Source organism: Musa acuminata, chromosome BXJ2-3 (genome assembly GCF_036884655.1).
Source record: "Musa acuminata AAA Group cultivar baxijiao chromosome BXJ2-3, Cavendish_Baxijiao_AAA, whole genome shotgun sequence".
NCBI classification, from domain to species: domain Eukaryota; kingdom Viridiplantae; phylum Streptophyta; class Magnoliopsida; order Zingiberales; family Musaceae; genus Musa; species Musa acuminata.
This window is the reverse complement of record NC_088340.1, coordinates 7,895,141-7,917,500: the sequence shown is the minus strand read 5'-3', so window position 1 is coordinate 7,917,500 and position 22,360 is coordinate 7,895,141. Positions and strand designations below refer to the sequence as shown.

The window sequence follows — 22,360 nt, the reverse complement described above, 5'->3', positions numbered from 1 at the left end:
TTTGTTATTTTTGAAGATAAGTAGTATGTTAATACATCAAAATAGAACCATAACTATTTTAATTTTTTATTTCTTTGATAATGCAAAACTTGACAAATGCCTGAATATATCTGATGAATGTCCTTGCTTTTTACTGGATATCTTGGATGGTTGAAGTTATATGACAACTGTTGCTATATGTTTTTCTTTAAAGATCCTATTCTGAAATTTACATTAAATTTCTTTAGCTACTACTTAAGAATGTCTTTATAACCTTTGTCTTTCTAAATGACCTATAATGTTTAGGCAGGGAGCTATGTGAAAGATGATGTGTGGCATGCTCTTATAGTTGCAATAAGTAATGCACCTGATCTTCAAGGATACTCTGTAAGGTCACTGTACAAGGCATTCCAAACATCATTTGAACAGGTAAAGACTAATCTGTTGATATTGAAGATTTATAATATTTAGATTTTATTATTATTTATAGTAGCCTTGGATATATTTTCTAGGTAAGTTTAGTTCGAGTAGCGGTATGGTGCATTGGAGAATATGGCGAGATGCTGGTTGGTAATGTTGGGGTGTTGGAAGTTGAGGAACCGTTGACCGTAAGTGCACGATTTTCATTTCTTTGTTTACTAACAGCTGTAGCATCTCTCCTGTTACTTAGCCTGAAATTGACCAAGTTGTTGACTTGCAATTTATCAAGTTGTTGCTTTGTTATCTTCCAAAATCCTCAAACATGTTTGGTGCGATTGACACTCCTATTTCAGCCAAGCAAACTTTACAAACACATGAACATACAAAGTTGGGTTTTCTGAACTTCACATTTTCTTCTCGCTCTTATGTGTAGTTTGGTTTTCATTTAACTATTAGTTATTTAAGTATGCTCTATATGCTGCTTTTATCAGATTTTCTCATTAATATTTGATGTTTAGAATTAATGAGCCATTCCTTGTACCTTTCTGTAAGGATGCTCTACATTGTCTTCTTTCTAATCCTTTTGTAGGCACTCCCTGCTTGATACATTGTTGCAGGTAACAGAATCTGATACCGTGGATGTTTTGGAGGCATGTTTAACAGGTCATTCAGCAGATATTACAACTAGATCAATGTCCTTGATTGCTCTTCTGAAACTCTCCTCACGTTTTCCCCCAACTTCAGAGTATGTTCTTCGATGCATTTTATCGCATCATTTTTTTTACTTTTACAAGCCTTAGTTCAATCTTGTGAGCATGAGTTCAGTCAAAGTTCATGTTGCTGTATCTGATAAGTTTAACAGCACACTTATCGAGTCAATCAACTGTCTTATTTTTTAAAATTAAATGGTTATTACTTATTACTTTTTACAAGCTTTCTTTTTCTAAAGAACTTCTAAACTAACAATTTAGGCTGCTGCACAAATTTCTTTTACGTATCTGTATCTTTATTTGTGTATATGTGCTCTATGTCTCCTATTAGTTATAACATAGCATCAGACTAATTTATTAGCTTCTAGGCTTTTCCTCTGTTGACAAGATCTGATACAATTTTATACTGGCTGTTTATAAAGCAATTGCTATGAAAGAGATTCTTGGAGAATGTAAAGGTCGAGGCTAAGAGAGAGTTGGTGATGACACCAAGAAGTTCAAAAAGCAATTACTACTGAAAGATCTTACTTAATGACTAACTTGTAAAAGTGAGGAGAATAATAACGATATATTGCAACCGGAAAAGATGCTAAAAGAGTTATAAGGATGACAAGATATAAAGGCTACGATAATATTTTATAATAATCTAGGTACTAAGCAAGGTTTACAATACCGAATGATATCGTCCGTACCGGGTAGTATGTATTGGTCCGTCAGCAGACCAGTACACGGATCGTCTGCTACCGAGCGGTATCATTGATTGAGATCGTTATCATCGTCGGTGACCGATGGAGAAGAAAGAGGGAGTCGATGGTGACTAAGGGAGAAGAAAGAGTGAGAAGGTGAAAGAAGAGATAGAAGGGAAAGAAAGAAATAGGGGAAAAAGAAAACAACATGAGATCGGCGTCGCTCTCCTCGTCTGCGGCAACTTCTCATTTGCGCGCTGGGAGAAGAGTATCGGCGTCGCAGGGCGAAGAGAGGCAACGCCTTAGCGAATTTTTTTTTTCTTGACGATGTCACAATTTTTTTTTCCTGCGACTTCGCCTTGGGCGACATCGCAAATTTTTCTTTTTTTTTTTCTGCGACGTCGCCTGAGAAGAGAGGCGGCGTTGCCTCGGTGATGTTGCCCCGCATGGGGAGAAGAGAGGTATACCGAGCGGTTTACCACCCTTATATATATGTATATATATATACCGAGCGATATACCAAAATATTCTGCTCGGTATACAATATCGTATCGTATTGAGCAAATCTCGAAATTCTGGTACGGTACGAAATTTCAATCCTTGATACTAAGAATGAGGAAAATGGTATTTTTCAAATTGCTAAAGTTAGAAAAAGATCAATAATTTAGGTAATGTTAGATTACGAAGGATGAAAATAAAAAGTTAATCATTTATACTCTTGGTATCTTTTACATTAAAGGAAAATTTTACAAGATAGTTATTAGATCAATCGTTTTATTGATTTGTGTTTTGGGTAGTTAAGTAGCAACATTTATAAAAAAATTGTGTTTCTTATATGATGATGTCGAGATGGATATGTGGGGATACTAGAAAGAATATAAAATAAATTATAATATTTTTGAACAATTAGATGCAACTCTAACAAAGAATAAAATAAGCAAGAATATATTCTAAGTAAATCTTTTGATTTAACTCTTAGTATTATTGGTTTTGAGAGGTAGAGAGAGCACTAAAAAGACTTTATAAGAAACTATAATAGAGATGTAAACACTATTGATTTAACTAAGATATTGAAAAGATTCATATAGCCACAAATAGTTGGGACTTTATAGCTTGTTGTTGTTATTATTGTAAATTCCTACCCCATTCCCTTTTTTTTTCTGTTCGTCTGACTGTTCAGAACTTCAGAATGCAAACATATTCTCCTGTAATTTACTTGTAAGAAAAACACATAATCCATTGCTTATTACATCTGCATATGGTAGACATTTCTTTTCCAGCTTATTACATCTGCATATGGTAGACCTTCAATTTCCTGTTACAATTTTCCCGCATCTGATTGTTATTTGTTTAGGGAAGCAATGAAAGTTAAATATCTTGGTGCACCTTGGCTTACGTATTCCAATTTCATTTTATTACAAGAAATCTTTGTCAACTAACAAATATTATATATCTTTTTTCTGACTTGATGTTTGTGAATAGTTACTGTTCCATGTTGTTGTATGTAAATTACCCTATATGTCTTTGCATTTAATGTTAAATATTATATGCTTTTCTTTTGGGGAAAATGCAATTTTACCGTGGTGATTTCCCAGATAAAGTCCAAGGTTTTGAGTTTTCCCGAATCACACTCCCCATTTTTATATTTCTCAAAGGAAACTCAGTCCCCTTATAAAAAGATTAAAATACCTTTGAAAATGTATTTTCCATCAAAAATCACAAATCAGTCCATTAAAGCATTTTTGTATAGAGTTACATTATTTTTACTTTTAATGTGAATAAGGTTATAATGTGTTTAATTACTGAATAAAAGTTAAAATGTGAATAAGGCTATAATGTGTTTAATTACTGAATAAAAGTTAACTCCATAAAAAAAATACTATAACTGGATAATATCTTATAATTTTTTATATCAATTTTCATAATAAATAATTATAAATGTTATAAGATTTTTATAAAATATTTAGACCTAAATTTAACACAAAGTGGGAAAAATAAAATTTTATCATGATTTATTTTGAAATATATCAAGGCCTTTATAATTTTCATCCGAAATCATTCAAATTCTAATACACCTCCAAACCTAAAGTAAAGTTGATATTTATTGTTAGTGAAAATTTTAATTAGTTAAAAATTTGAGTTACAATAATTTTTATTTGTAAGTCCATTAAAAACTTTCTAATTGAGAATGTTCTTTTATAATCATTATTTTAAGAAATAAAATAAATATTATAGGCCTAAATTTAGGTCATCTTAAATTTGTCTCAATTTTCATTCAAAATCACTTAAGAACTCTCAAGTAAAATATTTTATGAAACCTTAATACATATAATAAGATTAATAATTAATATTTATGAGAATTTGAATTAATCAAGATTGAATTACAGTATTTTTTGAATAGGGCTATACTATATTGAGTTCACTAGCAAAAAAAAAAAACACTATAGCCCTATTAAAGAACACGGTAGCTGGTTCAGTTGAATAAAAAATACTGAAACCCTATTCAAAAGTACCGTAGCCAGTTTGGTTTAATACCAAACTAGTTTGATTGGTTTGGATTATGGTGGGAAATTAAAAAATTAAAGCTTCAACATGTGGGGGACATTTTTATCATTTTAAAAAGTAGGAGCTCTCTAGAAGCATTTTGGAAATGAGGGGTGCTATCCGAGAAAAACCCAAAATTTAGGGCTTTCCAGAAAATCACCCCCTTTTTACTAATACATTTTACAAAATAATGAACCCGTAAACTGAAGAAAGATAGGTTTGCTTGATTCACCTTCTCTCGTCTAGTTGAAGTACTGCTATTTCGTGGGTATTTCAAATTTGCTTGTTTAACATGCTATGTTATAGGCATCTGCCTCCCTAGAAAGAAAATAGGTAAAAGGGAACAAAAAGAAGAAAAATAAAAGAATGTCACATCAATGCAGTGTTTGCTAGCTTCAATTGGTATCATTGCTCATATATTGTGTACCTGCAAAAGATGCTAACTCTAAAAGTACATTATTAAGTCCAAACAAGGCAGAATCTGAAGGAACTGTCTGCACCTACCTTGACCTGTAAGAAGGTATATCTGCCAGATGTGTCAGAATGTCTAAGGTGAGAGCTTAATAGTTTCATAGTTGATCTTGGTGCATGCAATCACATATATCATGTATGCCAATCAATTGTTTGAATTAAGTACATGTCAATATATAAGTAACAGTTTTGCACTATAATGCTTTTCTTGTTTCTTAGTGAGAAGGATCTTTCTTTTTCCATTATTAATCTCATTAAACATGTTTTAGTTTTCCTACCCAATTTTCCTTACTGCATATTTTATAGTTCTATGTATATTATGAGGCTTTTTAATATATGTTAATTTTTCATATCATTCAAGATTATTATGCCTACTTTCTCCAAACTATTAGCAATTGAATTTATTAGTTCTGGTATCACTACTCTATGAAAATTGTGTTGATATTACTGAGTGAAGAAAGGGCTAGTTGTCATCTGAATTGTGTTCTAGACTGGTACTTTTCCTTCCATGATCTTAATTATTTTACTTGATCTATCTACATTATGATATTATAGGATTCCTGGCATTGACCATGTTCTCAATTAATTGCTCAGGAGGATAAAAGAGATTATCACAGTGCATAAAGGAAGTATTGTGCTTGAATTGCAACAAAGAGCAATTGAATTCAACTCTATAATCCAGAGACATGACAACATAAAGTGAGGAATTAGTTCCGTAACAACCATTGTTTCACAAAAATCTTATTCTGAAACTTTAATTTCAGAAAGTGAACAATTCATTCTTGGAGTTGCTTTAATTTTGGAAACTTTGGTGCATATGCAGATCTTCTTTGGTTGAGCGAATGCCTGTTCTGGATGAGTCAGCTTATATGGTGAAGAAAGCTAACTCTTCACAAGAAAACATTGTAGCTGTTAAATCTAGCCAAATGTCTTTAGCTGGAACTTCAGTTACGCTTCCAAATGGTGTCGCAAAGCCACCTGCTGCTCCCTTGGTCGATTTACTTGATTTGAGTTCTGATGATACTCTAGTTCCTACTTCAACCTCTAAGGATTTTTTGCATGACCTGTTGGGCATTGAGTTGACAAATTCATCATCCTCAGGTTGTAGTTTCTTCCATATATAAGTTCCATACTTCTATAAAGTAAATATACATGTTTAGGCTGAATTCCTATTGGCAATTTGCTTGGATTAGTTTAACCTCCATTTTGCTATTTGTTATTGACAAATTGTTTTTCTTATACATTAATGACAATTTTGACAACTACCAATTAGGTTCGCCTTTCCTGACAATTGCTTTTAGAGGCACTTCGTGTTCGGAGAAAATAAGAAATTAGATAATGCTTACAAATGATTCATACAACTAATTTTAAGAAGTTAGATAACTAAAGAATGTTTTGTTATCAGTATATGCCTCTATCTTTCGTATGTTGGAAAAAGCATGCCAGAGTCAGATCCATCAATGTTATTCTAAATGCCAAAGTCTAAAGCCACCACCAGCACATGGAATTATTACTAAATGCACTGTGTAGTTTGAATCAGTTGCAAATCACTGATTTTTTTTTCGTTTTGCAAATCACTGACTGCTTGTGAACCATTTGTGTATGAATTGCAGATTTGTTATCAAATTCTTTATTAGATCTGAGTCACTCAATAGTCATCCCCCCCAAAAAAGTCAAGGACAAATGATCAAGCTGTCTTCAAGACTGAACCTAGATGACAAAAATGCAAGTTGCATCAAGCAAAGATGACCGAACTTTCACCATGAATGCCAAGTTTGTTCACATTTTTAGCATAAGATATGGCATATATCATTATGAGACAATTATGGTGCTAGAACCATACATCATGAAAGTTATCTTACTCTCAGGTCACCTCTCTCACAACCTTAAGTACAAAAGAGATAGAGACAATGCCAAATGCTAGCATTGACATATATGTCCTGTTACTTTGTCTAGGGATGAATATCATATATTCTGATTGTTCTTGCTGCTCAACCTCAGTCTGTACAAGTTGCAACATGTACTAGTGTGGCAAGGGCTTAGCTTCATCTAATGGATGCCTTGGAGCCTTTGGTTCCCTTAGTCTTCAGGCTGAGGTCGGGAAAAGAAGTCCCATTCTGTTGCACTCCAGTGTACAAACCAAATAGCTTAAGCAAAAACAGTACTATGACATTATTTTGCTCTTTCTATATAAACATTAATCAAGGTGTAACTGTGTAAAGCTTCAAATATTTGTGATAATTGCTACCTTATATATATATATATATATATATATATATATATATATAAAACATTGAAGAACGGATATGGAAATTAATATGACCACAAAGATGTCACATATACACAGATACAATTAACCCCTGGATAGGATATAATATGATGTCCATACCAAGAAATCAAATTTTGGTTGTATATGTTCCTTATATTATATATGCAATTGCTTTAAGTAAACACCATTCTTTTAAGGCAAGCAAAGTTTTAAATATCTATCCAACACTAGTTCCAACCTGTAAGTGACATATTGATTTGTATTATCCAGTACCAATGAAGGAAATAATAGAAAAGTCGTATAATAGGGAATACCAAGCTGTTTGGTTTGTGATGGTATTTGGTTGGAATGAAATATCAGTTAGTAAGTACCATGTTTCCTATCATTAATCAATCAAGATCCATTAAGAAAAAGTCCAGGAAATATCTAGAAAATAATTGTATTTCAAGTATTCTGACAAAATTGTGGCATGTGTTTGGTACAATGGATGTGCCACAGTTACATACTAACAGTTTTTTTTGTGCGTCTTTGAACTTTAAATTCTTTTGGGCTTGTCATTAAATTGGAGGAATATTGATTGGATTTTTTCTTTTTTAAGGCATTGCTCCATCAGGGGGCACTGATATTCTTATGGATCTGTTATCTATTGGAACACCTGTTCAAAGTGATATTTCACCAGAAACTGTTTCTTCCAACCAAGGTTAACAGTTGACTAAGTATTCAAATACTGAATCATACACCATAATTGTACATATTTGTATTCTTGTTTAACCACTCTGGATATTATTTTAGGATTTGCACCAACAACTAAACCTACTCCTACCACTGTTCAAGTACTGGATTTGTTGGATGTGTTGCCATCAAATGGATCTGTTGCAGGTACATTTGCTTGTTTATTAGTGTTGTTATTAGAGCAATGAAAATTATGGTAATGCTACTTTTATTCTTGAACAGGAGATCAAAGTCCTCTTTATCCATCTATCACTGCTTTCCAGAGCAGCACCTTGAAGATTATGTTCAGTTTCAAAAAGCATCCTGAAAAACCACAAGTTACTGAAATCCATGCTACATTTATGAATTTGTCATCTGATGCTTATACAGATTTTGTTTTTCAAGCAGCAGTGCCAAAGGTATCTCAGCATATATTAGTTATATGTATGCTTATATAACATTGTCATGTTTGCTTTCTTTCAGGTACTTTTCTTTTTCTTTTTCTTTTTCAAAAGAGCATTCGTTATCGACACTAATTTATTAGAGTTATTGACATAGAGGTGATCTAGGACTCTTAGCATTCTTAAGCATGCTTTTTGTCCATTTAAACATATAAAGAACTTGTCTCACTTAAGATCTTGATAGGTTGTCTTCTGGAAATTGTTGTGCTCGAAACTGATGTTAGACTAAGAAATAATAGTTGGAAGGTGGTATTTTCCTTCAGACATGAATTTACTTATATGTCTCTCAGTTGTGTACATGGTAATTTGTAACTTTAAAGCATTCAATATATAGACGAAACAATGATGACTGTATAATAATATTTGAGATACGAAATCACTTTTAACAAGTTAGGTGAAAATTTTAAATGCTTGTTTAGGTTTGATTGTATCTATGCAGGTATATAGTGCTGGACTGTGTATGCAATCATTTTCATTCATGAATGTCTCAGTTTAAGTTTTGTTTGTGCTATGCTTTTCATCTTTAATTGCCTTTGGTAGGTCCCTAATACTTGTTTGTGCTTTTGGTGATTTGTGAATTCTAACCTGCAAATTGAAGACTCATTATGAGCTAACATTTACATACTCTACAGTTTATCCAGCTACACTTGGACCCAGCCAGCAGCAATCATCTTCCGGCCAATGGCAATGGGACAATTACACAAACAGTTACTGTTACTAATAGTCAGCATGGACAGGTACATGAGCTCCAGATGTTCGAGAGCTATCTCATCTGAATTTTCTTTAGATCTATATTTCATGATAATATAATTTAATTAAATCAATTATGTAAAGTGTATATCTAGACTAAGTTAAGCTGCAAAATTAACACGCGAGCCATTGTAAGTTTGTGTTCAAATTCAAAGGGATGTGAGATAATAGATTATCTGAAAGGCTAATAGAATAATCAGAGTGACATGTAAATAAATAGTAATGTGCTACAAACTCAAATACTATATGAACAATATTTGAGTTGGTCTTAGACTAAAGGAGACTGAGTTTGTTATTTGTTGGATTTATCCAACTCCCCAAATTTCTGATGGCATGGTTCACCATTAGAAAGATCAAATGTAATTTGTGAAGTTTTCTACCTGGTAAATTAAGTGTGATAGTCGACAATTTGTGGTGGTCATAGTTCCTTAATGCGTACATGTAAAATGATGTTCTAAATTAGTTTCTTTGGCAACTTTAGCCTAGAATTTTATAATTTGCATTCCTTTAACTTCCAGATAACCACATCATGACTGGAATTATCATTGTTAATCATTCCTTCTTCCATTTCAGAAACCCCTGGCCATGCGTATTAGAATGGTTTACAAAGTTGACAACCAAGAGAAGTTGGAACAAGGACAGATTAACAATTTCCCTCCCGGTTTATGAGTCTTTAAACTGCTTTTCCACAAGAATTTACCCTCTTCTTCTGCAGAAAGAGTGCTATCTTGTTCTCTCTTTGTGTGTTCTTAAACAATTAAGAGAAATTTTTTTTGATAATTGATTTAGTGTTATGTATAGTTTATCGGCTATCAAATAACAATGTCCAGTTGCACTCTTTCAGCCGGTGAGCACCAAGCATTTAGATTGGAGGTGTGCGGAAGTTATTCATTCTTGCTAGTAGGGAAGAGGTCACAATGAAACTTGATCTAGGGGTTGTATAAATGTTTGTCAGAGCTATCTATTTTTAAGCCATATGGTGTTGTTCATTGTATGTACTGTGATAAGTATGAGGCGTGTGGATAGATTTTAGCTTGATTTTGCTAAATGTGCAGAACATGCGATAAACCATTCTTGACTTTGAGGTATATTATGTTCTAGTGTAGTGGATCTTAAAAGTAGAATGAATACACAAGGTTAGCCTTTTTTGGTGAAAGGTAGTGTCGACTACTGTCAGTTGAGGATAATTGTCTCTTTGTTTACTTGGTTGTGATATGTCTTGTTTGTTGTGAATCCAACTTGGGTTTACATCAATGCCGTTTATGAGTTGGGAGTGAAATTGCTGCAACCTATGCAGTTAGGTTTCCTTTCGTGTTGGGAAGTGTCTTTCCTCCTTTTCATTCCTCCCAAACGATCTAGGTTAACAGTAGACCTTTCCAAACTAAATAATAATTAATAAAATTAATTAATTAAATTAATATATATATATATATATTCATTTAAACTAATATTAGTATAAATAATTATATAAAATTTAATCTTCAAATTTAAAATAATATACTATAAAAATATGATAAAAATAAAATAAAATCATATTATGGAGAAGTTATTATATATAATAACATTATTTCTATATTTAAATAAATATAAATAAATTATTAAATAAAAAGTACATGTTAAATATTGATTCTTTTTTTTTCAAATTGTCAGGAAACATTGAAAATGATTTAAAATGATTTTTTTTTTACTTTAAAGCTTTAAAATAGGTATATTTATTGATTTTAGCCATTAAATAATCATTATATTTAATGTAAGGAACGAATGTGTTTAATAACATATCATCATCTTAGTTACAATCATATTCAGCAAGTATTTGTTTAATATTATCATATAAATAAAGGAAGAAAAAAAAAAGGACGAATAGATTAGCATTTAAAGAAAGAAAAACACGAAAGAAGAAGGACAAAAAGATAAATGAAAAGAAGGAAAAAAAATGATAGAGGTCTTAATGGAGCTCAGCACCATCCACTTATACACTGTCGACCCAATTTCCTTAGTGATGTTAAACCACTGGAACCAAATCAAACCAAACCAATAGTGAACCCTTAATGGTCCAAAAGCCATTGTCTTGGTGGAAAAATAAATCCTATGTTATGTAAGGGTAAAAAGATAAAGTTGGCCACTATCTATATGTGGGAATGTTTGGAGATAAGGACGCTTAGCGAGAATTTTTAGAAAATTTTTTAAAATTTGTCCAAAAATTAAACACCTCTTTTTTCTTTTTCTTTTTCTTTTTTTATATAAATATTTTGCCATTCCTCTTCCAGCCTCCGTCCAACACAGATTCTTTTTGGCAATGAAAGGAAACATGGCCCATTCTACCTCTTTTGGTACAAACATAACACACTGTCTCTCTTGATCAAGATGCCTTGCTGCGGCACATATCCTTAAACATAGACTAACCTTGGAGCTTTATATCTTGTGGCATAACTTGTTCACCACATTTCCTCCGCCAAGCCACAAAAGTTGCTGTCTCCTACTCTGCATGTGTGGACCGGAGGGGCACCAAGATTGCACGCTGCTGTGTCAAGGGGTTTGACACAACAGCAATCTAGCTGACTCTGCATGCAAGTGATTCCAAATGTTTCCAGGTGATTTGTAGTTCAAGCACTTGCTGTTTCTGATCACAGGACTTACAGTGACAGCATTCTTGACAGTAGCAGCTCACCACAAAAGCAGTGAAGCTGAGTCCAGCTTTGGTCGCATCATCATCTTAAAGTTCATCTGTCCTCCGGTGGCCCACCATCCATGAATGAGAAATGTTCTTGTTCATGCGCCTTGATCCTTTTTGCTGCCATTTTCATGTGGGATGCTTCACCAGGACACTGCCTCGGTGCCTCTTTATGCTCTCATCCGGCAGATTGCTTGCTCTGAGGTCAAGTCAAACTTCCAGCGCCAGTGCAAGTTTGTCTTTTTACCATCCTCGGCCTATTAGGTCATTTTCATTCTTCGCATATATAATCATATAAAAAGAATAAATGAAATAGGCAGATCACAGTATTATCCTTAGGCAGTAGACAAGTTCTTAAGCATACTTAGTTAGATATCCCAATCCAATCCAATCTGAATTTGTATTCGGATGATACCCAAATCCGAATGACCCAATCCAACATTATTTGGATTTTTGAGTCCGGATTCAGATGAACAAATAGATGTTTAGTGGTACAACCAAATAGATGTTGCTAATTATCACATTCACTTGATGAAGTATTGCAAGTGTTTATCTCTCTCATAATAAAAGGAGGAGAAAGAAAATTAGAATCCCACACCATGCTAATTCTCATTTGAGGTGTCTAGTGTTTTCCAATCCTGTGACTGCAATCAGAATCTAAAACTGTACTAATTTAATAGCCTCCTCCAAAAAGTATTGTCAAAAATAATCTCTTTGTTCAAAGTGTACACCACATAATTTTCCTCTTTGTTTCATTATGGAAAGGCTATTTAAACATGAAAACAAGACAAAAGACCAGCTAATATACCTGCCACTCCCATTAATATAAGTAAATACTCTAATATAAAAAAAGTTTCACCAACTCCTAGAATTATCTCATTCCCTGTACCTGTTCATGGAATGCCTTGGGTTCCATGAACAATCAATTGGCACTCATGGTGCAGACAACCATAAGAACAAAATGACACAACTTTATGTGGAAACCAGTAAATTTATTCTACAGTGACAAATGTAGCCCAAGGCTAATATTTGATAGGCATATATTATAGTTACTGAATGTTAGTGCTTCTGAAAAGGCAAGCATTGAGCTGAAAACTGTGACAACTTTCTGTGTTGTTTGCCCACTTTTTTTTGTTCTCGAGATCATGGAAAAGAAAAGCTGAAGATTCTGCAAAATGAGAAAAGAGGGAGGTGAAATGAGTAAAAGGAAATGAGATAGAAAGAAGATTCCTCAAAGTATTGACTTTAACAAAAGATAAGAAGATGAAGGCAGCGGAGAGGCGGAGAGTTGTGCGCAGTTTACTTTCGAGCACCGAGGGCCACTGGAGAATCTGGAAAGAGATGGCAAAGTAGAGCTCCAATGGCAGACTAGAAAAATGCAAGTGGTCTCAATAGTCTTTCTTCCATGCTTTGTTGGTTGAAACGATGGCCATATGGTGGAAGCCGAGCCTATGGCGCAAGTGGGGCATACTTCAAGCTCAGGAACTTGAAGGTCATGAATGAAAAGAAGACTTGCCACCAAACTTCCCTGCCTCTTTCCCAAATCTTGTGTGCAACTCTTACATGGAAAAGAACAACTTTCCGAATGGATCATCTGGACTTGATCACGTAAGAAGCACCAACTAGTTGTCTGTAGGTGAATCATTGCCTCCTTTTCAAATCCCACTCGAGTCCCACAAAGTTGTCATGACCAAATCAATGCAAATTGGATGGTCCTCGATTTGCACCCAAGTCTGCATCCTACATGACATTTAATGCTTCGAGTTGATTTGTTTCCTGGCCTTAAGATGTATCTGTTGAGTTACTTTTCACTGTCCTGTTGAGAAACAATGCCTTGTGAGTTTCTAATAATCCAAGTTAAAAGCTTATTGAGTCTTCATTCTTATTCACCAGCTGTTACTGCTAATCATCTCTTTTCCAGTTCTTGTGGATGTAACTTTGACCTTTTGTCACCTTGTTTTCCATCTGAGTAGTTAGATTCGAGTCCTCATGGTGTCATTGATGTTATCAGCTAAATCTTCAAGAACTAGCAGTATACTTCAGACAGGACAACTGCTTCAAGCCAAGAGCTTCATATCTCACCTTACTTTTCAGATCAAGTGATTTCATCACAAGAATCCACAGTCGAGCTTTTGGGAGGTTTCCCAGTCTGCTTATTCAACAGGAAAAACAACAAACACAAGACCATTGTAGGCTTCAGCTGATTCAAGGTACAAGTACAGAAGCTTTGTGCTGTCACACCAGCACCCAAGAGGCATCTCAAACAGCAGCAGCAGCAGCAGCAGCAGCAGCAACAACAACAACAGAGAAAGGCTATAAAGCTATAAAGAGGCATTACATTAATCTTTTTTCTGAGGGAATCAAGGATTATATTAATCAAATTTTCAGGAATGCAATCCCAAGCAAAAATCACCAACCAGGATGTGGATGAGAAAAAATAATGCTAGACTTGGATCATGGCTGGAGTGCTTGATGTAAAGGCAAAATGAAAACAGAGTTCAAGGCATGTAAATTTTGGAATGTCTCTTAAAACATTCAAAGGATAGGTTTATTCACTAATGATTGTCACAACATATTACCACTAAGATTCATTGCCAGCTCCAAAAAGGATTGAAAAGTAGCAAGTTTCACTATGTTAATCTACTCATAACCATCTAAGATTCATCAACTAGCTGCTAAAATTATCATTTTTTCTTGAGGATTGCTGAAACCACATTGGGAAAACAAGTATCAGATGAGATGAAAGGTAAGCAAAACAAAAGAGAATTGTGAATCGAATCAGCCATCACAGATGAAGAACAACATACAAGGCATTGTAGTAACATCACATTCGTGTATCCCCAACATTTCTTCTAATCCATGGCAAGTCCCCATCAGGAGAAGTAATACCCGATGACACTGGGAATTTTCCCTTCTTGTTAGACCACTGCCAGATCTTTGACACAGAGAAGCTCTCACCTCTGCTCCCAATTCCCAGTTTCTTCCCCTCCATAACCTCAGTGCTTGCAGACTGCTCGTTGATTCGCCTTCCCCTGCCTCCCTTTGCATCACCATTCTTGATACGACCACTGGGGAGAGTAACTTGGAGACTGGAATCAGCAAGAACGTACTGATAAGAGCCCATGGAGAAGCACCTCCTTGCATCCAAGTTGTTGCTGCTAGTTTCTCCTTCCTCCATTCTCACAGCACCATCAGCAATGCCACTTCCACCATCATTCCCAGCTCCTCTGGTGCACAAGTTCTTGTATTTGCCAAGCCTCACTGAGAACACCCTCTTCTCGGTGACCGTTTCATCACCTTCTGCCTCCTGCTCCATAGGGAATCCATCCTCTTCTCTCGGGTCGTCGAAGTCGAAGACCGGATTCTCGATCGTGAAGCCCGGCACAAAGAGCGCCCCCCGGCACAGCGGACAGGTGGAATTGGAGAGGAGCCATGTGTCGATGCAGTTGATGTGGAAAGCGTGGCCACACACCGGCAGAAGCCGAAGCTGGTCTTCTTGGGCGAACTCACACAGGCAGACCGCGCAATCGAATGGCTCCTTGGAGCCGACGATCTCCTTGTAGAGGAAGACGGGCAGCGCGTCGATGAAGGCCTGATCGAGGCCCGAGTCGTGGAGGTGGAACAGCTGCTGGAGCTGGCGCTGGAGCGCGTCGGAGCCGGCGAGCTCGCCGGCCTGTGGCCGTTCCGGATGGGATGAGGTGGTGGAAAAAGGGTGCTTTTTGATGAGGAATCTGACCAAGAGGTGGAGGAGGCCGGAAATGAAGAAGACCACCGCAAGGATGACTATGATGAACAGGACTGCGGGGCTAATCCTACTGCCCGGTGAAGGTGATGCGGGTGGGGGTGGGGGTGGGGGTTGGGATGACGGCCATGGAAGTGAATCCTTCAGAAAGGCAGCAAATTGAGAAGACTGGTGATGGAGAACCCCATCATCAACCTTGGGTTGAGGGAGGAGCCAAGGAGCTCTAATGGATTTGTAGGGTGTGGCAACCATCTCCTTCCTTGATCTGAGACCAACCACAAGTCATCTCAAGAACCAGGGAGCTGACAACTCACTTCTTCCTAGCATCCAAATCTAGCTCAGATCACAGGGGAAGGAGCAGCACAAACACAAAATTGCACTAGTCAAAGAGGACACAGGCCAAGAACAGTTCATGAAAGGCTGAGATGCTTGCAATCTTGTGAGATCAAGTGCGATCACCCATGTGAACCTTGGTGACTACTACTTCAGGAGGGCTTCAAGATCCTGGGGAAAGAAAGGAAAGGACTTGATCTTTAGCTGTGAGGGAAATGGGGGGTTACCTCAAGTTTGGCCTGTACTGCTGCATCAGAGAGTGGAAGTCCTCAGATTTGCTTGGCGGGGGGAGAGCGTGGTAGAGACTGGTCTCTGCTTCCCTTGTTAGCATGAGGTCTTCGTCTTTTGGGCCTTCAGTAGCAAGACCAGTCTCTTCTGGGAATTTGCGCAGTTCAGTCTCTGGTGATAGGCTGGAAGCACAGCTTATTGGCAGAGGAATAATTATGATCTAAAAAATACATTGAAAAGAGAGAGGAGTTCATTATGTTGAAAACAGAGATGAGTTAATTATGATCCAAAAAATATATTGAAAACAGAAAGAGGAGTTTGGTAGGGTGGTGGCAGCACTGCAAGCCCAAACAAAGGCTGGGATGGGGAACAGCAGCAGCTTATCATTGTATCCTCCTTTGATAAAAATATATGGTGATGTTGAATGGAAACCCTAATTGGCTAATTTCCATAACATGGGACTCTGAACATGTTTTTTATTTTAGTTCTATTGGTTTATGTGTTACAAGTTGATCACATGCATAACCAAACCTAAACTCAAACCCCAATAGTATCGTACTGATTTCCTACACATAAGTGGTAAAGAAAATGCATCATATTAACTTGAAAAGGTTATGATGGTTTGAGGAAGTTTGACAAACAAAACATACAACAACAATAGATTTTAATCTGTCAAACAATTAAGCCTGCAGCATTCGGTGAAGGATCTATCTTGGTCTTGTTTTCCTTGATCTTCTTTCCCCCCATGGTGTTGATCATTGTTTGCATTGCCGTCATTAAAGCAGTGTGATGCAAGGATCCATGTTGTTGTTCATCAAGATGCTGGGGGACTAGAGAGTTCCATCTGCATGAAGCTCCTTGTGCATGAATGCCAGGCCCTCATCAACTCATATTCTGCAATTCCAGTCAAAGTATGATCAGCTAATACATTCGACACACAACAAGAACTCATTGCAACACCAGCAGCTGATTCATTCTTCCCATCATCGATCTCTCATTGTTAGTCTTCTTCCTGTAGATCATTCATTACCTTGTTAAGTGGTTTTCCACACAAGTCTTCCAGTCTTCTTGCATGTATAGGATTTCTTCTCGTGTAACACAATGACTATTCCTGTGGAATCTGAAAAGAAAGAGAAAATGGATGTGAGACTGTGGTTGCTAAAGTTCTGTAAGATCTGAAAAGAATGAGAGTTGCAGGAGGAAATGATTTTAAATAATGCTTTTAAGAAACTGCAAACTTGTTCACACAAGACTGTCTATAATCCCTGCATGCAACATGTTTTGGCATCAATGGTAAGTAGAAGATTAACTGCTCCATATCCGTCACATTTCTTCATGTGTAAAGAATTTGTCCTGGTGATAGGCATCAACCGGTAGAAGTTAAAAGGAACAGGAAATGTTTAAAGGTAGGCAGCGTACCAGAAATCCAGACCATAGTCTATAAGGTATAGGTCCCAAGGTGCTCCTCAACATGTAGCACACGAGCATGCCCAGTCCAAATCATGAGCAAGCTTGAAACACGGCTTCAATCATGTGGCTCCTCAGAAAAGCTGTGATGATGCAATTAAGTATTTCAACCACCAAAAACAATCCGGTCAATAAAGACAATCTTCACCATCGATGACAGGATGGCAATGATGAACAGCTATTAAAAGAGGATAAAAGCATATTACAAGTCAATGGAAATGCAGATATAATTACTACAACAAAGTAAAAAAGAAAGTGAAAGTCCAGAGGCCAGAGGAAAGCACATCATGGAAATTTTCTGCTTCCAGTACAAAAAGAAATATTACACTCCAAGGTTGGGTCATCAAAGAATCACAAGAAAAAGCTGACCAATTCAACAACCATGCAGTAGAATTATCTTTTTCTAATAAACATATATGACTTTTGGAAAAGAATTCTGCCCTACAAAGCAACAAGGAGCTTGGCCTTCCTAAAGCATAATATTTACAGCAAAAATTGGAAAAGGATGGCTCCCTATGTACAGTAATAGTTACATTGTTTAGTCTCAGTAAGTACATAATGCAATGGTGAAAATCCCCATCTGGATGCAGTAAGAAGAGGGATAAAAGAATAAACTCAATTCCTAATTTTTCTCATCCCCAGTCAAAATAATCTGAAACTTCCTGAATTTGCAATACTCCATTGCTACACTTCTAAAGTTGCCTTTTCTCCCGTTGTGAAAAACAATTTGCTTCTGGAAAAATCATAAGCACGAGTTTCATGGGTTAAGACACTCCTTTGCTTCATAATCATGGTTATAGTAGCCTGTAGCATCCGCAAGTTAAAAAACCCCATTGCTACCCTAACTTCTCCAGTTGCCTTCTCTGCTGTTGTGAGAAACAATTTGCTTCGAAAATATCACAGGGGAATGGTATCCAACAGGAATTTTATGCGCTAAGAGATTCTATTGTTTCATGGTTATGGTGAAAATAATCTCAAGCTTCCTAAGTGGCAAAAATTTATTGCCACTGTAACTTCTCCAGTTGCCGTCCCTCCAGTAGTGAGTTTGACTCCAAAATATCACAGGTGAATTGTATCCAGCAGGAATTTTATGTGCTCAGACATTCCATAGCTTAATAATCAGAAGCTTCCTGAAGTTGCAAAACTCCATTACATAACTTCTCCAGTTGCCTTCTCTCCAGCTGAAAGAAACAATTGGTTCCAAAAGTACCACAACCGAATGGTATCCAGCAGGAATTTTGTGTTACAACACTCCATTGCTTCATGGTTATGATCAAAACAATATGAAGCTTCCTGAAGTTGCTAAACTCAGTTGCTACCTTAACTTCTCCAGTTGTAAGAACAATTTGACTCCAAAATATCATAAGTGAGTGGTATCCAACAGGATTTTTATGCGCTAAGACATTCCATTGCTTAATAATCCGAAGCTTCTTGAAATTGCAAACTCCAATACTACCTTAACTTCTCCAGTTGCCTTCCTTCCAAACATAAGAAATAATTTGCTTCCAAAAAAGATCACAAGCGAATATCCAGCAGGAATTTTATGTGCTATGACACTCCATTGCTTCATGATTGTTCTTCTTTCTCACTGAATTTTTTTCTCTTTTTTTTCTCTAATTTTAACTATAGAATGACAAAAGCTGATGGTCTTCAATAACATCTTGTAAGGCCAAGCTATCAATTAATTATCACATAGTTGGGTACATCAAAGAGAAGAAAGCCATTCTTCTATGTACTTCTTGCCATCTGCACCAATAAAATTTTAAATGATATTAGAATAGTCGTTCAATGACATGAACTGTTTACAATAGAATTTCACATGTATGCTTAAATAATGAAAAGATAGACAGAAATTGCTGCCAGGAAAGAAGATTTCAGTAACTAAAAAAAAGCAGAATCTAACAAAATCTAATTACATTCAAGCTTTTTATACGAGAACAAAAAGAAAATGAAATTTCTAATTACTGAGCTTCCCAGCAGGGTCCTAGGCATTTAGAAGAATCAACCTTTTTATATGACGGCCAAAAGAAAAAGGTATAACCCAGGAAAAAAGACCAAAACAAGGCAAGATCTTAGAAAGCACATAACATATGAAACAACTAAAGTGAAAGACCTCAAGGCATTTGACCAAGACAAGTAGCACCAACAACCTAATCAAGGTATATACTCCTTTTGGCCCTCAATGACAGTGGAATCATCTGAATGCAAATTATTCAGCCGAATAGAGCTATGAAACAATGGAATCAATGCCAAATATGGCATTTTCAGGTAGAACAGCTCAGCGCATGCATATTTACTTGCCTAAAGAAGCAAAAAATAAACTATAGAAGGAAATATTTCAAAAAAGTCTAGTAAAATAAATCAACAATGTCCTTGTCCTGCATCTCCTGGTCTTGTATCTCATGTAAACTTGATATGTCTTAATGGCCATAGATTTGGCTTTTAGGAGTCCATTAATTAACTAGTGCACTTTTAAGGCACTGGCTAGGGAAAGCCTTTGACGGCCTGAGCTCCAATCCCCTCATCACCACTTGTGCTTTTGTGAAAAAGGAAAAAAAAGAAATAAAATTAGTGTACCTTGACAATACACAACTTGTCTAACAAGGAAGCATGAAACCATCATAAACAATGCAACAACATAAACTTAAACAAATCTAGCACTAAGTTTAGAAGATTAAATAATGCATGGAAGGAGACTCATATCTCGAACTACAAGATATCGGTAATAGTTAACTGATAGTTTGTGCAACATGTAGAACCACCATATCTCACCAGAGAGATCATCGTCCAAACGATCAACTGCTCCCAAGACATGGGTTTTGGAGCTCTCCACCTGCTCACAACGACCACGCCCATAGCACGGGACCAAGACAGCGAAGCTGCTGTTCTCGGTCTCACTGTCACTCTGGAACTCAGGCGCATGAGGCTCTAACCACCCAATCGACCAATCGGAATCTGACGATTCCGACCCCGACATGCACCCACCGTCCGAGGGCACAAGGACGATGTCATACTCCTTATCGATCCGCCGCTCTTCCCGGCTCTGCCACTTCTTCTTAATTCTTCTGGAATTCGACCTTATCCTAGGCCCACTAACTGGCGGAAACTTCAAGTAATCTGGCTCTCTAAACCCCGACGAGAGATCAGGAGAAGCACTCAGGGAATTCGAGGATTCATAATCTTTCCCACCCCAGATCCAGCCAGAGAAACGAGTGAAAGCCACTGCCATTTTCTCCACAAAAAACCCTTATCTTGATCCAATCACCCCACCAAATTCGCCATCTGATCTGATTTTATGAAGATTATCGAGAAGAAAACAGATGTCTTGCAATCTTCAAAAAATAATCAAGAAGAATCAACTCAACACACTAATCCGCCCCAAAAAAATCAAAATTTCACGTAAACAGAACAAAATCACCTCCATTCTAACAAAAAAATTACACCTTGAGTTAAAAAATTATCAGCAAAGTCCCATTTTTTCTCTCGAAAATCGACCACGAAATTGGAAATCTCCCAAACAACACCAGTCAAAATAAGCATAACTATCAATCATAAAAGATCTCCGAAATAGCGCCAGAACTAAAATCCCTTGAAGAACTGTCGCCCAATGAAAGCTCTTTCCAAGAACACATAAAACACCGCAATAGATGAGCCTTCGAGAAGAGATCCAGATCAACAAAACAAGCTGCTTCCTAACGATCTAAATCCCAATCCGACAAGATCGGAGCCGACGTGATGATCGGATGCGGCGGCCCTCAGGCCATCGGCGGCCGCGCCGTCCTTTCAGTCAGAGATCGCCGGCTCGAGGCCGGACGTGATGATGAGAGAGAAGGAAAGAGTAAAGTGGGGGCAGACGTAAGGCTGAGAGACACCAGCAGTGGAGAGGATGTGCAGGCCGTCGTCGTCTTCTTCGGATATTTATAGCCATCCGATATGCTGCTTCGGGTTTCGCGATATAGCGATGGACGGACTAGATCCTCGAGAACACTCCCGTTCGATGATCTAGGCCGTCTGATGAGGGGCCCCAGATCGCACCACTAGCGACACCTTTACGCGAGTGGACGACATCGTCTTCCGGGATCCGCGCATAGATGATCGTATGCGACGCGTTTACAACCGTAGATTTATAAGATCAACGATAGATCGTAGGCAGTAAGGTCGCAGGCGTCAAACAAGGTGGGACCCACAAGCGGGCCAAGTCTTCTATGCAGTCACGCTTAGGTTTTTGTGTGGAGAAATTGCCACGTCACTGACGCGCCCAAACATAATCCAAGGATATAATATATATATATATATATATATATATATATATATATATATATATATATATATATATATATATATATCCTATCCTTGTATTTACTCATCTAAACTTAAGCTTAACGTAAATTACATAATTTTTACAAAGATGAAAACGTGGAGTGAAAAGAAAAAGAAATAAAATAATTCATGAGAATAATAAATGTTTTTTAGGTGTTCAATATTTTTACAAAATGATAAAAACTCAAATTCATAATGATAACCATGGTTTGTATTTAATTTTATTTGGATGGATACTAATGAGAGTGATACTTGTGAGACATAAATATGTAATACTATTTCAACTGATTAATGTATTATTTATCTTTTTTTTTTTCATAAGGGTAATTAATATAAGACGAAAACAGAAATCATTAGCTTATTATCTACCATTAAGATTTTGTCATCATTAGAAAACCATGATTAGAAAAAAAATTCATGCACTATTCTGTTCTTTAGCTTTTATGTCTTTTCAGCAACTTGGCCTGCATTTATTACAAGTAGTGACAGTATAATAATAATAATAATAATAATAATAATAATAATAATAATAAAACAGCATTCACAGCATTTGCGAATGAGGATTCCTTTCATTTTTATCACAAATTTTATTTAGGCT

General features: G+C 36.4%; 3 protein-coding genes across 5 annotated transcripts in view; 1 reads left to right on the top strand and 2 right to left on the bottom strand.

Moving 5' to 3' along the window:
- The window catches only part of LOC103977838 (AP-1 complex subunit gamma-2), a 25,218-nt gene extending 15,223 nt beyond the window's left edge, over positions 1-9,995 (top strand). The window contains exons 10-19 of one of the 2 annotated variants that reach the window (XM_065098820.1): positions 286-408; positions 492-587; positions 1,017-1,144; positions 5,405-5,509; positions 5,634-5,911; positions 7,678-7,779; positions 7,872-7,958; positions 8,034-8,209; positions 8,884-8,988; positions 9,846-9,995. In XM_065098820.1, coding sequence (XP_064954892.1) covers positions 286-408; positions 492-587; positions 1,017-1,144; positions 5,405-5,509; positions 5,634-5,911; positions 7,678-7,779; positions 7,872-7,958; positions 8,034-8,209; positions 8,884-8,988; positions 9,846-9,902 — 1,257 coding nt within the window. In that variant the 3' untranslated portion in view covers positions 9,903-9,995. Of the gene's footprint in view, positions 1-285; positions 409-491; positions 588-1,016; positions 1,145-5,404; positions 5,510-5,633; positions 5,912-7,677; positions 7,780-7,871; positions 7,959-8,033; positions 8,210-8,883; positions 8,989-9,574 lie in introns of both variants that reach the window. The other variant, XM_009393471.3, reaches the window with a different exon arrangement.
- A 4,337-nt stretch (positions 9,996-14,332) lies between these two features.
- On the bottom strand, positions 14,333-17,657 carry LOC103977836 (RING-H2 finger protein ATL46). Of its 2 annotated transcripts, XM_009393470.3 has the most exons (3): positions 17,395-17,657; positions 17,006-17,095; positions 14,333-16,869 (listed from the first exon to the last, which is right to left on the bottom strand). In XM_009393470.3, exon 3 carries the CDS (start codon positions 15,664-15,666, stop codon positions 14,497-14,499), a length of 1,170 nt encoding a protein of 389 aa, XP_009391745.2. In that variant the 5' UTR covers positions 15,667-16,869; positions 17,006-17,095; positions 17,395-17,657; the 3' UTR covers positions 14,333-14,496. The 2 variants fall into 2 exon arrangements, with proteins under 2 accessions (XP_009391745.2, XP_064954890.1); XM_065098818.1 differs by having other exon boundaries at positions 14,333-17,095.
- A 150-nt stretch (positions 17,658-17,807) lies between these two features.
- Positions 17,808-21,328, bottom strand: LOC135607201 (uncharacterized). Its single transcript, XM_065098819.1, has 2 exons — positions 20,215-21,328; positions 17,808-19,188 (listed from the first exon to the last, which is right to left on the bottom strand). Exons 1-2 carry the CDS (start codon positions 20,669-20,671, stop codon positions 19,148-19,150), a joined length of 498 nt encoding a protein of 165 aa, XP_064954891.1. The 5' UTR covers positions 20,672-21,328; the 3' UTR covers positions 17,808-19,147.
- Between the last annotated feature and the right edge of the window lie 1,032 nt (positions 21,329-22,360).